The 14,632-nt window shown below is 47.8% G+C and overlaps 1 protein-coding gene across 1 annotated transcript; it reads left to right on the forward strand.

The window, feature by feature from the left end:
* The first annotated feature begins 3,115 nt into the window (after positions 1-3,115).
* On the forward strand, positions 3,116-12,453 carry LOC309800046 (forkhead-associated domain-containing protein 1-like). Its single transcript, XM_082613864.1, has 3 exons — positions 3,116-3,176; positions 10,874-11,026; positions 11,880-12,453. Exons 1-3 carry the CDS (start codon positions 3,153-3,155, stop codon positions 12,081-12,083), a joined length of 381 nt encoding a protein of 126 aa, XP_082469990.1. The 5' UTR covers positions 3,116-3,152; the 3' UTR covers positions 12,084-12,453.
* The last annotated feature ends 2,179 nt before the right edge of the window (positions 12,454-14,632 follow it).

Consider the following 14,632-nt stretch of genomic DNA (forward strand, 5'->3'; position numbering starts at 1 on the left):
ACCACACGGCTGCGTCGTGGTCCCAGAACCACTGGTTCTCATAACTGTCTTCAAAGCAGAACGTCTGAAGATCCAGATGCAAACACGCAGACTCTCATTTCCTCCTTAGACTTTAGTGTGCAGAATGTCTCTATGGAAGATGAACGTGGTAGGCAAGCAAAGAGCTTTTTACATGTAACTTTGACTATTTGCAAATCTTGCCTTCAATGCTAACTTTAGAATCCTGCCTCTATAGGATAAGATTTTTCAGTATTTGTATGATGTGCCTGTTTCTGTGAGTCAAGGTAAAACCTCAAAGCTTTCATCTCAGGTGGCAACTCAGAGATTCCCAGAGGCTACCCGATAGCTAGGTCTGCATGGGGGTGGGGTGAGAACAGACCTTGAGGTTCCAAGGAAAAGGCACAATAAGTAATACCTGGTACGTAGTACCATACCCAGTTTGGAGCTGGTGAAAGGCACTGCATGAGCTTTGGGATCAGACAGACCAGGGTCCCATCCCAGAGCTTTCTTTTCTTGTAACTTATTTGGCCTCCATTTCCCCATCTGTGAAATGGGGATGACAAAATCGTTTTCCGAGAAGTGGGAGGCTGGTTTTAGTTGTGCTCTTCTGCCTCTGCCCGAGGTCGGCTGCCTGGCCAAGCCCTCTGCATTCGTTTCTCCCAAGCAGAGTGTCTTCCCAGGCATGTGCTATAGCTGTTTAATGTGGGGTGTGTGTGTGTGTGTGTGTGTGTGTGTGTGTGAGTGTGTGTGTGTTTTGGGGACGGGAAGGGGATGCAGAGCTGGTGCTAAGTAGAAGGAATCTGCAAAGACAGCACCTGCTTGGCTCTTCTACCTCCTGAAGTGCATTTGGATGATTTATGTCCCCGTTTCTCCATCCTTGTTGACCTTGGAATGAGGTCCCTTCTCCTCTAGACTGTGCTGGCAAATAGCACAAGGGCTCGTCACCACCAAGGGTACTGCTCTTGGGAACATTTGAGATGCCTTTTTTTTAATGACATACATCATGTGTGTTAATTTTAGAAAAATAAGTAGATGACATTGAGAAGAAAAAATAAAAAGAGAGGAGAGGAAATGCTAACTTGAGAAATCAGTGTTAATATTTTCATGTATGTTCTTCCTCCTGTCTTGTTTCTACATATTACCTAGAAATCAATCAATCAATCATTTTATAGTGAATTTATACTATGCACATTTTTTAAATTTTTAAATACTGATTATTTTCCCATTCTAATAAATCAATGCTCTTATCATTCGTCTTAAAAGCTACATACTTTCTCCTGGATGTACCCAGTGTTATAAAGTGGTCTGCTGTTCTAAACAACACTTGGGTTGTTTCCTCATTTTTTTTTTTCTTACACTGTTACTGACAATTCTGTGAAGAGCATCCTTAAAACTACAGATTTACTTATTTCTCCAGTCATTGTCCTTAAGGTACATTCCTAAAGTGGGAATTGCTGGGTCAAAAGAAGGCACATCCATCCTTATGCCCTTAATGCCTGTTGCCAAGCCGCCCTCGGGCAAGACAGCTCCATTTACCCCTCCACACCAGTCACGGCAGTTGTGTCTTTGAGATGCAACCTGCACAAAAGCCCTAAGTTGGACCCGAGCTCACTGGCTCGGCCCCCTCCACCCTCACCGGTCACAGTGTGAAAACATCCCAATTCCTGCACCCTAAGTACCCAGACTCTACAAAGCTGGATTTCCCCTGCAGTGAAGTTTGCTGGCTTTTGAAGAGGAATTTAGACGCTCTATTCCTCAGAACTCATGAGAGGGGTGAACTGGGAAGGACTGCAGGATCCCGTGCTCCCATCACACAAATGGTCTCGCCTCTCAGAATTCAGAGGTGTGATTGGGTTATACAGCAGGAAACACTCCTGGGCGTGAACACAGGTACTTGGGACCCCCAGCCAAGCCCCCGTGGCCTTGTCCTTTTTCTCCACAGTGCTCAGTGCTGAAAGAAGAGTTACAGAAGGAAGATGCCCAGAAGGATATATGGGAAGCCCAAGAGAAAGAGTTAAAACTCTGCAAAACCATGCATTGAACCTCCTGACCCCTAGGTGTCCACTGAAAGCCTAGATTGTGGCCTTGAGGGTTTTGGAGGGTTTCCTTGGCCCATTAGCTAGCACAAGCTCTGGGGCTTTCTGGGTTTTTTTCTGTTATTGTAGTCTCCTAATTCTTTGGTTTGCTGGCCTCAAAGAGATGGGTGAAAAGACCATGGAAAACACACTCTCCCCAGATTTTCTGGGCAGTTGGCTCAACGCCCGTCATCAGGTTTCCCCTGGGGACAGGGACGGGAGGTGGCCACCGTATGCTGCTACAAATTCACCGCGGTCCCTACCCCTGGACTTGTGATGCCCAGACTTTCATGATCCACTGTCACAAGTTTTATCACAGCCCTGAACACTGTTATTAACACAACTCTTCTTGAAGTATTTTTACTTAAATACATTCAATTTTACAACAATTCATAAAAACAAAATAAAAAGCAAATGTATCACTGGCCTTGTATGGAAGGTGAACATAAAAATGAATACAATGAAAAGATGACCACTCAATGTAAATGTTCACCCCCTGTTCACCAATGTTCACCAGCCCGAACCCTCGTGCACATCACCAGGCATACGTTTTCCATCCGTTGGGAAGGACGGTGCCTGGGACGGGGGCAGGAGACGTGTGTTCTTCTCTCTGTCAGGAGCACACTTCTCTGCCTCAAATGAGAAAAAAGAAAAATGTCATTGTTCTTTTCTTCCAAACTGTGCCCATTTTGTCTTCCAAACAGCCCTTATTTAGATTGAACTCAAAAATATATCCCAAGGAAAGAGATTCTAATGAGTGGATAGGTATCTTGTACTGTTTAATCCAGGATCCATGCTGATCTTCAAAAGAAACTCAAATTTTCCCTCACCCAGCCCTTTCATTGCATCCGTTGAAAGAAAGTCTACTTTGCCTCAAAGATGTGGAATTGTCCCCCAAGGGAAGGAATGAAGTGAATCCCAGACTAGGTTTCTGCATTAATGAACCGGATGAAATGAGTTCTGAAATTGACTTCCCTGTTGTTGGAACTCTTTCAGCAAATCCAGGTCATAGAAAAAGAAATGAGGAAGCTCACGGTGGAGCTGAAAAGGAGCAGTACCGAGCAGAGCCTGATCTCTATGACGCTGCGGGAAAAGAGCAAGGTATGGCAGGGACAGGTCGGCCTGGGAACCACTCTGGGGCAAGCACTCCACCTGCATCATCTCTGTTCATCCTCACAATGACCCCATGCGGTCTATACTGGTATTAACCCCACTTTACAGTCGGGAAAACTGAGGCTCACAGAGGTGAAGGAAGTTATCCAAGTTCACTTGCATAAAGTAATTGTGGCAGAACTTGAATCCAGGTCTGCCTGATTCCAAAGCTCCTGTGTGTAAACACAACCCTAGACTGCCTTCAGATCTTAATTTTGAAATTATCTAAGAAAGAATTGATCCATTAAATCAAGTTTGCCAATGATGTTGTTCCAACTTAAATTCTCATATTGATTTTTTTTTGTCTTTTTGATCCATCATTGAGAATGTTTTTAAAAATCTCAACATGTTTGTAATTTGTGTGTTTCTTCTTTTAATATGAACGATGTTTGCTTTATATATTTTGAGGCTGTGTTACTAGGTGCATATAAATTTAGAATCCTAATACTTCCTGTAGAGCAAAACTTTAGATCATCATGAAATGTCCCTTTTCATCTCTAGTAGTGTTTCTCCCTTAACGTCTCCTTTGTCATTTAGCTTCATCACTGGCTTTCTGTTGGTTACAGTTTTCATACCATACCTTTTTCATATGTTCTCTGTCAATTTTTGTCTTAAGGTTTAGACATATGCCTTCCAAATAGCGTATCATTTTTACAAAATCCAGTTTGACAATATTTGACTTTTAGTCCATTTATATTATGTAATTACACGTGTACTGGGGTTTAAATCTACCTTCTTGCTCAATACCAGATGTACCATCTGTGGTATGTTCCTTTTTCTCTCCTTTCTTGCCTCCTTCTGAGTGGATGGTTTTCTCTTATTCCACTTTCCCCCTCTATTAGCTTGGAAATATTTCACTTTTTTACTATTCTTTTAGTAATAGTAAGACAATAGCATTCATCCTTTACTCACCAAAATCACACATTAATTAAGTTTTTCACTCTTCTACTATTCTCTTAGTAGTCATCCTGAAGACTATAATGTGCATTCTTTTTTTTTTTTTTTTTTTTTTTTTGTGGTACGCGGGCCTCTCACTGTTATGGCCTCTTCCGTTGCGGAGCACAGGCTCCGGACGCACAGGCTCATTGGCCATGGCTCACAGGCCCAGCCACTCTGCGGCATGTGGGATCCTCCTGGACCGGGACACGAACCCACGTCCCCTGCATCGGCAGGCGGACTCTCAACCACTGCGCCACCAGGGAAGCCCTGCATTCTTAACTTACCAAGAGGCAATAGTAGTTGATAAGTATGCCCTTCTCCTTGACAGTGAAATGAGTTTCAAACACCTTAACTTCACTTACCCCCTCCAGATTTATAAGCCATTGCTGTCATTTTCTAAACTCCTCTTGATACTTAAAACCCCACAAGACATTATTAGTGTTTTTCTATAGTCAGTATCATATCCACACATTACCCTTACTGTTGCTTGTCTTTTCTGCATCTCTGATCACCCACCTGGGTTCATTTTTCTTGTGTCTGAAGAATAGCCTTTAATGTTTTCCCTCATTGTGGCTCTGCTGATGACAAATTCTCAAATGTGCCTGTGTGTCTGTCTGGAGATGTATATTTAACCTTCATTCTTAAAACACATTTGACTGCATATTGAATTCTACAATGGCAACTCTTTTCTTTCAGCACATTAGATACAGCATTAGATATGTCACTATTGTCTTGTGGCTCCTATTATTTCTATTTAGAAGTCATCTGTAAGCCTAACTGTTGTACCTTTGCATAATCCGTCTTTTTCTCCGGTTGCTTTTAAGATTGTCTTTTCCCTTGATTTCCAGCAGTTTTATTATGGTTTATCTAGGTGTGGATTCAGTTTTATTTACCTTGTTCAGAGTTCATAGGGGCTTCTTGAATCTCTGGCTTGGTGTTTTGCCTTAGTTCAGGCACTTGGGCTCTGTACCACACAGGCAGTGGGGAGCTACTAAGCCTCCTGAACAAGTGACTGATGCAGTGACATTCGTGGACAGTAATTAGGGTGAAAATGATAGTTACAATTTCTCATGTACTAGGCGTTACCCTGAACTTTTCATCTCTTCATCTTCACAACAGCGCTGTGATCTAGAAATCATCCTCTCCATTTTACAGATGAGAAAGTCAAGGCTACTAGTTACTAGTAAAGTAACTAGCCCAATGGCACAGTCGGTTTTGTCTGACTCCAGGTTCGTCTGACTTCAGTTACCCTGGCGTAGCAAACAGCCACATGCTACTGTTTACACTGAAATTAATGAAAATTAAACAAAATTTTAAGTTCAGTTCCTCCGTCACACCAGCCCCATTTCGAGTGCTTGATCCCCAGATGTGGCTGGTGGCTGCCGTATTAGACAACACAGCCTCGCTCAGAGTACCTGTACCGTTGCAGAAAGTTCTGTTGGACAGAGCTGCCTTACAGCTGGGTAACTCTCACAGTACCGTTAAGATTGCACTGGAAGAAACTAAACTAGAGGCGAGGAGGCCAGTTGTCACAGTTCAGCTTGCATGTGAGAGGGACTGGAGGGCAGGCATGAGACCCCCGAGTGTGAGAGAGGGAGCAGGGCGGCCGCTGAAGGTGACTCTGAGGCTTGGGGACAGGAACGGGGGCTGTTCATGCAGCACACAAACAGGGGCAGAGTCCAAGGCTGGACTTGGCGTTTGCAGCACATGAAAAAGGCTGCTGACATAGAAGTCAGAGCATGTTTAGACCTGGGAGAAAACTAAGGCCCAGAGAGCTTAGATGACTTTTCCAAGATAACGGAACTGGGTAGAGGCTCTTCCACTGGACCACACTACTCAGAAGAAAGCTCTTAAGGGCTTTTCTGGGTCTTTTATTACATCCCTGTGATCCCCCTCTTCAGATCCCTAAAAAAAGAGCCTGTGAATTTGTTTCAGCACAAACACTTTCCATTTATTTACGAGAGTTTGCCTCATTTCCTGTTAGTGCCAGAGCCCAGGGCTCAGCAGGTGCATCCAAGACTTGAGCAGCTGCGAGGACTACACTGGCCAGCCAAGGGTAGCGTGGAGCACTCCCAAGTTTACCGTTTGTTGACTGTTACCCAAGCAAGGGGGGAAAAGTAGGCAAGCTTCTCCACTTTAAATGCCTTCCTTGGCAGGCTGCAATTCTTAATAGACATTGCTTTAGCAAGCCTCCAGAGAGGTTACCACCAGTGAGTGTGCTCAAAGTGGTAACGACAAACAGTTATGATAATAAACCCAATCATAACATTTCCAAGTACCCATCACGAGTTAGTAGAACGAGACTGTACGGCGGACATTGCCGTCCCCCTTTCATAGGTCACAACAGTACTTAACACACTCACAGAGCCCTTAAGCACTATTCCGAACATTGAATCCCCACAAGAACTCTATGCAGTGATACTAGTATAATCATCCCCATTGGACAGATGAGGACACTGAGTCACGGAGCAGTGAAATAACTTTCCCAGGGTCGTACGGCTTGTTAGGGACCGAGCTGGGATGGGAGTGTGCGGTAGAACATAGTTGAGCCCCGGGTGCAGAGCTCGGCCCTTTCCCATAGGGGGCAACTCCCTGTGAGTTTGCCTCTACCCTGTGCATGCCTGTGACCCCTGCTGCTGGTCTGCAGCTGTCCCTACCCCTCAGGGACTCCCCCACTGCCATTAGCGCCCCCCAGAAGAGTTTCCCCACAGGGCATGATGATCACATTAGCAGCAAGCCCTCGGTTTCATCATCCTTTCAGGTTGAAGTGAAGCTTCGGGAGGATTCCAGAAGGAAATTGCTTCAGCTGCAAGAAATGAGGAACAGAGAAAACCTCATTAAAGCCAATTTGGAAAGGGTAGTAGGTCAGGTAGGCGTGCTGCAGAGCCCCTTCACGGGCCCATGCTCTCCAAGGAATCCCGCGGCCGGCAGGGATGAATGAGGAGGAAGACTGCCTGGCTTAGTTCACCTGCTTATCTCAGGGGCAGGGCTTTGTGCGGCTTCCGCGTCCCCGTGGATTTCACTAAAGAGGCTTTTCCTTCTAGGAAGCTGCCCACTCCAGTGTTTGCTGTTGCCTGAGACCCTGACCAAGCAGCCAGTCCCAGCTCAAGGCCCACCCCAGTGAACCAGCTGTGCGGTTCCCTCTTGGGAAGGGTTTGCGCTCTTGACCCCGGTGGTGTTTCTAGCACTTTAACCTTCACATTTTTTGTCCTGACATTTACAGCCATCTTTCTTACTCTAGGCCCCCAAACAGATGCTACAGTCAGTGTCCCCAGGGAAATGCCACATTTCTGTTTGTTTGTTTATTTGTGTGTTTGTTTTGTTTGGCCGAACCGTGTGGCTTGCAGGATCTTAGTTCCCCGACCAGGGATGGAACCTGTGCCCCCTGCAGTGGCTGCGTGGAATCTTAACCACTGGAGTGCCAGGGAAGTCCTGCCACTTTTCTTAATAAAGTAAAACACAGAATATCACAGCTTATGCCAGATGGAGGTGGCCATTTCCCAGGGCTCTGACCCAAGATGGCCCAGTGGCCCTTCCTCTGATATGTGGCACAGACATGAGGGCCAGAACATGCAAACGAGCCTTCACCAAAGGCTAAGGGAGAGCAAACGAGAACCCAAGACGGGGCACTGGCCCTCCAGATCACAGCCCACCGAGGGCAGCCCATCTTGGACCCCCTCCACAAGGCATCCTCTCCTGGCAGCCACAGCTCCAGGGGGACCAACAACGTTTTACGTGTATGTGTTTGTGCTTTTCTTTTTCTGGGAGAGTGAGTCCACCTTGTCACTCATTGGATGCTCAGAAGGATCTGTAAACCACCAAAAAAGGTTAAGAACCACGATCCTCAAAGGAGCTCTCCGTCCCACCCAGCCCAGCCTCCAAAGCCCTTGCGTTTGGTAGCATCCAAGCCTGAACCATCAGTGTGACCGGAATTTGTCCCACGCGCTGAACTTCAGAGGCACCCACAAGTTAAATGACGATGCTGACCCTCAGGCAGGTTTGAAAGCCTCTTCAACCAACTTCCACACCATCACCCCCGGTGTCCTTTCTCCTGCAGGGTGCCGACCCCTTAGCAAGGCAGAGAGCCCGCCAGCCTGGGCTTCCCTCCGTGCACCTGGGCTACCCCTCACCTTGCTGGCACTCTGCACCCACGGCGCACACCCGCTTTGAGGGCATGATCTACGCCACTTGCCGAGCGCCTGGTCGTGGCTCTGGCCAGGGGTCTTCCAGGAAGACCCTCAGAGACACTGAGATTCCTCCAGGTCTAGACTCAAGAGAGAAAGGACGAACGAGGCTTCTCTGTGCTGCCTGGGCCTTCCTGCTTCACCCCCTTGTCTCCACAGCCCGCTCCCGGACTGAGGTCCTGCCCTTCCCCAGGCCAGTGACCACAGGACTCAGCCCATCGTCCAGCAGGACCTGTCCCTCCCCACCCCCACCCCCCACCACGCAGTCCTGTAGGGCGCCTCTGGTGATAACGCGGGCCATTGCCCACAGGGCCCTCTCTACATAACCTCTTCCTCGGGCGAGCTAGGACCCTCCCTTGGCCATGAAACCAGCAGACGACCCAGAGTCCCTCCAATCACCCGGCTGGCTTCCGGCAGGATGACTGCAGAGGTGTCCTTAGGAGAGTCATAATTCCTCTACTTAGCTTCCCAGAGCTCCCTGGTGTGCAGCAGACTCCTGTGTCTTAGGACCTGTTGATGTTCTCATTGATTCAGTGGCCCTTGTGGTCCTTCAGGGCTCTGTTTTAGAGCCTTTCATAACCACATTTTGCCAGTGAGCCAAAAACCCAGGCCAAGGGCCATCACGTTGGTAAATTTCCAGAGAAACTTGGGTTTCTTTGCCGTTCAAGTCTCATGAGCCTGGGGCATCTTGAACTCGTCATTCTAGAAACCCTGATTTAATTTAACTGAGATGTTTCATCATCCGTAATATGAAGACACCAGCATCAGGGAGGCACTCAGTAAAAACTGGCTGAACTGAAGGAGAGGACTTTGAACATCTGACTTGACAGGTGTTTCTGTTATAAGCATTCGATGAACGTTTATTGAGTGCCTGCTGTGTGCCAGGCACTGCACCAGGCTCCGGGGACCTGGAGAGGAATACAGGAGACGTCGTCTTCAGGACACAAGGTCTAAGGCACAAAACGGCAGCAGGCAGCTCCTCCTTCTCTCCCCAGGCGCCCTTGCTGATGACACGAGTTACCTGGGCTGACAGCCTCAATGTTTATCTCACAGCCTGGTGAAAACGTAGCAATTACGGAAGAGCGCTCCTGGCCCTGGACTTCCCACTGGATAATTGGCAGCAAGTGGCTCTTCCGAGAGCCCGAGACGTGTGTGTGCTGACCGTGTGCGTCGGCTAGGTTAGGCGGGCACACCTGAAAAGTCATTAAAACCTGCTGTCCCCCTCTCTTGTGTGGGCACTGCCCCTTCCGGTGAGAGGTGAAGGTGTTAATTACCCATAATGACCACTAAAGGCGTGCAGAGCCTTCTCACCGATTTCTCCCAGACCCAGCGATGGGGGCGCCTCCCCCAGCCTTGCAGCTGCAGCTGCGCCCCTCACCTCATCCCCTTCCCTTTCTTTGTGCTGCAGCTGGAGCCTTTCAGAGGTCAGGTCCTCAAGGCCACCTACGGACGCGTGAAACCGTTCCAGGACAAACCCGTCTCCAATCAGCAGGCTCGTCTCTCTTCCCCACTTTCTCCTTCAGGGACCCGGGGCTCCAGACAATGGGAGCATATGTTCCTGTTTTTTGTTGGTGGCACATATTTTTCACACTGTTGCTACACCATAAAGATTTGTTTTGATTTTCTGGGATTTCCTGGCTTTTAAAGTAAAAGCCAGTTAAACTCCCTTGCAGTGTTTCTGTGAAAATCAAATTAAACCACCCAGGACTGTGTCTGGTCAGCAGACCCGCACGGTGAACCTCCGTTAGCCCCGCAAGGAAAGGGGCGGCCTCAGCATGGACGGTGTGTCCTCGCTCGCTCATTCCTCCTGAAGTGGCAGATGGCAGTGAGGGTGGGCCTCTGGCTGTAACGATGCCTTATTATCCTTCCGTTTATCCTCTCCAATCCTGGGTGTCAGCACGCGGGTCACAAGATCACACCACGGGCTTCTCTCGGACGGCCTCCTTTTTAGGGGCCCACAGCATCAGGCTCAGCGTGATGAATCCCTCCCAGAATGCAGAAGAATCTAGAACACACTCGTGGCCACATGACAGGCCTTTGGCTCTTAAAAAACCATCTCTGATCCTGGGAAACATGCCCCGGTGACAGAGCCAATATCCACCCTCCAGAGCCGTCCCCAAAACACGCCAGGACCTCCCTCCTCTGAGCTTAAGCTGAAGCCCTCCAGGTCCCCTCCCCCAAGAGCCACCCTGCATTTTAATTTATTTATTTATTTATTTTTGCTGGGTTGGGTCTTCGTTTCTGTGCGAGGGCTTTCTCCACTTGCGGCGAGCAGGGGCCACCCTTCATCACGGTGCGCGGGCCTCTCACTATGGCGGCCTCTCTTGTTGCGGAGCACAGGCTCCAACGCGCAGGCTCAGTAGTTGTGGCTCACAGGCCCAGTTGCTCCGCTGCATGTGGGATCTTCCCAGGCCAGGGCTTGAACCCGCGTCCCCTGCATCGGCAGGCAGACTCCCAACCACTGTGCCACCAGGGAAGCCCCACGCTGCATTTTTAATTTCTTTGTTTTCTTTTTCTCACCAGTTACTAGAGAAGATCACCAGGGTCACAGAGGACAATATCAACGTTTGGCAGCAAAAGCGGACCCTGCAGAAGGAGACCCAGCTCAGCAGCTGCAAACAGGAGGAAATCACCCAGAACATCAAGAAGCTGAAGACATCCTTAGACATTTGCCAGGTGCCCCCTTCTCCATTCCTCAAATGTCCCCTGTGTCTCATTTTTGTGCTCCTTGTTCAGGAAATTATCCAGCTCTGCTTTTAGTCCACCTTTTCTCTTGTTGGAGAAATCTGTTTGAGATCAGAAAACAAAGGACCTCCAGAAATGCCTCCCAGGTGAACTTGGTGTGGCCAAGGAGAAGCTGCCCGACACACTCCAAGTACTGCCTTTGGGAGGCCCCAGACCCCGGGGAAAAAAAACCAGCCCCGTGTTATTTCCAGAGAAACCAAAGAAACCTTCTGCTCTTTATTTGCAATTTTCTTTTCTGTCCCAGCAGTGGAAGGCTGCTCTTACCCTTACGGGACCAGAGGGTCTGGCAGAGCCCCCCACTTCATGGCCCCCATGCAGGGATCCAGCTTATCACATCAGGCAGCTGCTTCTGCTTTCTCTGGAAATATGCAGCTACTATTTGGGGAGTCTGGGCAAATGTTGGCTTGTCAGCACTCTTTCAAATCAGGAAACCGCACTTCATGACCAGCTTGTGTGTTGATCTCAGCAGGAATTCCGTAGCCAAATTTGCTTCCCCTTTCAGCCAAATCGTCCTTGGCAATTTGACTTTGGAATTGCCTATACCTAAACAAAGGGTCTCTTTGACCATCCAGAGTCCCAATTAGAGTGCACGTGAAATAAAAGCTGCCTCCTTTCTTCCGCCCCCCAAAAAAGGGAAGTAGAACTGGGCCGTCACAGGGCGGCCAACATACGGCTCTGCCTGCTTCACGGGCCCGTCAAGAACACTGCTCTGTGCGGGTCACAACCGTCAGGTGGTATTTCTGGCGATGGTGCCCGGGATCCTCACGACCTCATCTCTTTCCAGGCATGCATGACAATGTCTTGCTCTAGCAATGACCTGAAGAAGGAGGTCGACCTCCTGCAGCACCTGCAGGTCAGCCCACCTGTCTCAGGGCTCCAGAAGGTGGCACTGGACGTCTTGCGCCTGTCACTGTCCTGGCTGGAGGAAACGGAGCATCTCCTCCACGAGGTGGGGATCCAGTTCTCCAGCTCCGACAAAGGTGATTGAAACTCTTTTCTCACATAGTTACATGACTGAAATATTGCGTTGAATCTGATCACGATGGGACATCTGTTGAGGGAGGCTTCTTAGGTATGTGGCCAAGTGTTCCCTTCTCCAGACTTCACTTTGCTTCACCACTTGAGAAGCAGTGTTCCTGGAAAAAAGTACACAAGTGAGACGTGATTACTGGAGAAAAATGAGACGTGACAGAGGCAAAAGGAAAAATCGAAATTATGCTAAATCTTCTCTCTCAGAAGTAACCATATATATACATATATAGAGTAGAGACGTTTTTTAGAGCAGTTTTATGTTCATGGCAAAATTGAGAGGATGATACAGAGATTTCCCAGGTACCCCCTGTCCCCACTCATACACAGCCTCCCCCATTTATCAGCATCAGCACCAAAGAGGTACAGTTGTTAGAACTGATGAACCTACATTGACGCATCCTAATCACCCAAAGTCCATGGTTTATATTAGGGTTCACTCTTTTTAATTTTAATTTTATTGGAGTGTAGTTGATTTACAGTGCTGTGTAGGGGTCACTCTTGGTGTTGTACATCCTATGGGTTTGGGCTTGGACAAATGTGTGATGACATGTATCCACCATTATAATATCATACAGAATCGTTTCACTGCCCTGGCCTTTCTCGCCTTCTGAGATGGCCCACGCTCTGTCTGTGGAGTGTGTTTCTCTCTAAATAAGTCCACGTCTTACCTATCACTGTGTCTCTCACTGAATTCTTTCTGCGATGAGACATCAACAACCTGAGCTTCATTAAGTCCTGAGACCAGCAGGTCCACCAATAATGAGGCCCACCCCGGGGAGGACCCAGAGGCCCTGTAAATCACGATGCTCCACCGGGAAGATGGTCCAGTCCTGAAGGTGCCTTTGATCCCAAATCTACTGCCCTAAGCAGAAGCCAGGGAGCACGGCGGGGGATGTGGTTCAGATCAGGCCATCTCTGAGCAGATTGGTGGATTCTGTGCACAAAGCCCTGGTATTAGGTCAACTCGATTTATGAGTTTCACTTCTCAGGTCACTCTGTAACTACACAGTAACAGAAAGTACAGAGAATTCATTAAAAGCCACCTATGGAGTCCATAGAGGGGAAGTGGGGTGGGTGAAGTTACAGATCAGGGACGTGGTAATAAAGCAAAATGATGATAACCCATAAACCTGAATATCTAGAAACTGATATTCTAGAAATTGAGGAAAGTAAAGCTACAAGTTTAACAAAATAAAAAGAAGCAAAGGAGAAGCCAACTTCAAAGCCAGCCTGTGCAATTCCTCCAGGGCAGCGCACGTTTGTCTGATTGAAGCCTGGCCCTGCTGTTCTTCAGTGCCTTCCTATTAGTGCCTTAAGTAATCAACATCTCCAGTAATCCCTCTGCAGTGTTCAGGAATTCAACTCGTCTTGGGGAAACCTGTGGTTTGAGGACTTACGTTTTTAAGATAACATCTTTTCTTTTCAAAACTGGACATTTTTATTCCAAATAAAAGAACCTATCCCCCCCCAAAAAAAGAATAGTTTCACTGCCCTGAAAATCCTCTGTGCTCCCTCTCACCCCCCCCACAGCCCCTGGCAACCACAGAGCTTTTTACCATCACCATAGTTTTTGCCTTTTCCAGGATATCATGTAGTTGGAATCATACAACTTTTCAGATTAGTTTCTTTTATTTAGTAATATGCATTTTCATTTCCTCCAAGTCTTTTCATGGCTTGATAGCTCTTTTTTTTTTAAGTGCCCAATAATATTCCATTATCCATTCACCTACTGAAGGACATCCTGGTGGCTTCCAAGTTTTGGCAGTTATGAATAAAGCTGCCATAAACGTCCACGTGCAGGGTTTTGTGTGGACATGTTTTCAACTCCTTTGAGTAAATACCAAGGGTGCGGTTGCTGAATCGTGCAGTTAGATTAATCTAGGTTAGGTTAGATTAATTAAGGTTAGGGTTTTTTTAATTAATTTATTTTATTTTATTTATTTTTGGCTGCGTTGGGTCTTCATTGCTGCGCACGGGCTTTCTCTAGTTGCCGCAAGCGGGGGCTACTCTTCCTTGTGGTGCACGGGCTTCTCATTGCAGTGGCTTCTCTTGTTGCATTGCATGGGCTCTAGGCGCGCAGGCTTCAGTAGTTGTGGCACGCGGGCTCAGTAGTTGTGGCTCACGGGCTCTAGAGCACAGGCTCAGTAGTTGTGGCACACGGGATTAGTTGCTCCGCGGCATGTGGGATCTTCCCAGACCAGGGCTTGAACCTGTGTCCCTTGCATTGGCAGGCGGATTCTTAACCACTACACCACCAGGGAAGTCCGTAGAGTACGTTTAGTTTTTAAGAAAACCACAAAACTCTTTTCCAAAGTGGCTGTTTTGCGTTCCCGCCAACAATGAATGAGAGTTCCTGTTGCTTCACATCCTCGCTAGCGTTTGGTATCGTCACTACTATCATATTTTGTGTGGAACTTCCAGGGCATTTTCCCATGGAAAGAGCTGTGTGATTCTAGGCAAGTTACTTCCCCTCTCTGTTCCTGTTTCTTTACCTGTAAAATGGGG

The sequence above is a fragment of the Mesoplodon mirus genome (genome assembly GCF_964341445.2).
Source record: "Mesoplodon mirus genome assembly, chromosome: 3".
In the NCBI taxonomy this organism is placed as follows: domain Eukaryota; kingdom Metazoa; phylum Chordata; class Mammalia; order Artiodactyla; family Ziphiidae; genus Mesoplodon; species Mesoplodon mirus.

Excerpts from the sequence above, each read along its gene's own strand:
- LOC309800046 (XM_082613864.1), top strand. The coding sequence starts at position 3,153 with ATGACGCTGCGGGAAAAGAGCAAG. Across the intron at positions 3,177-10,873 it reads CGCTGCGGGAAAAGAGCAAG|TTACTAGAGAAGATCACCAG; the intron begins GTATGGCAGGGA and ends TTTTCTCACCAG. Across the intron at positions 11,027-11,879 it reads CATCCTTAGACATTTGCCAG|GCATGCATGACAATGTCTTG; the intron begins GTGCCCCCTTCT and ends ATCTCTTTCCAG.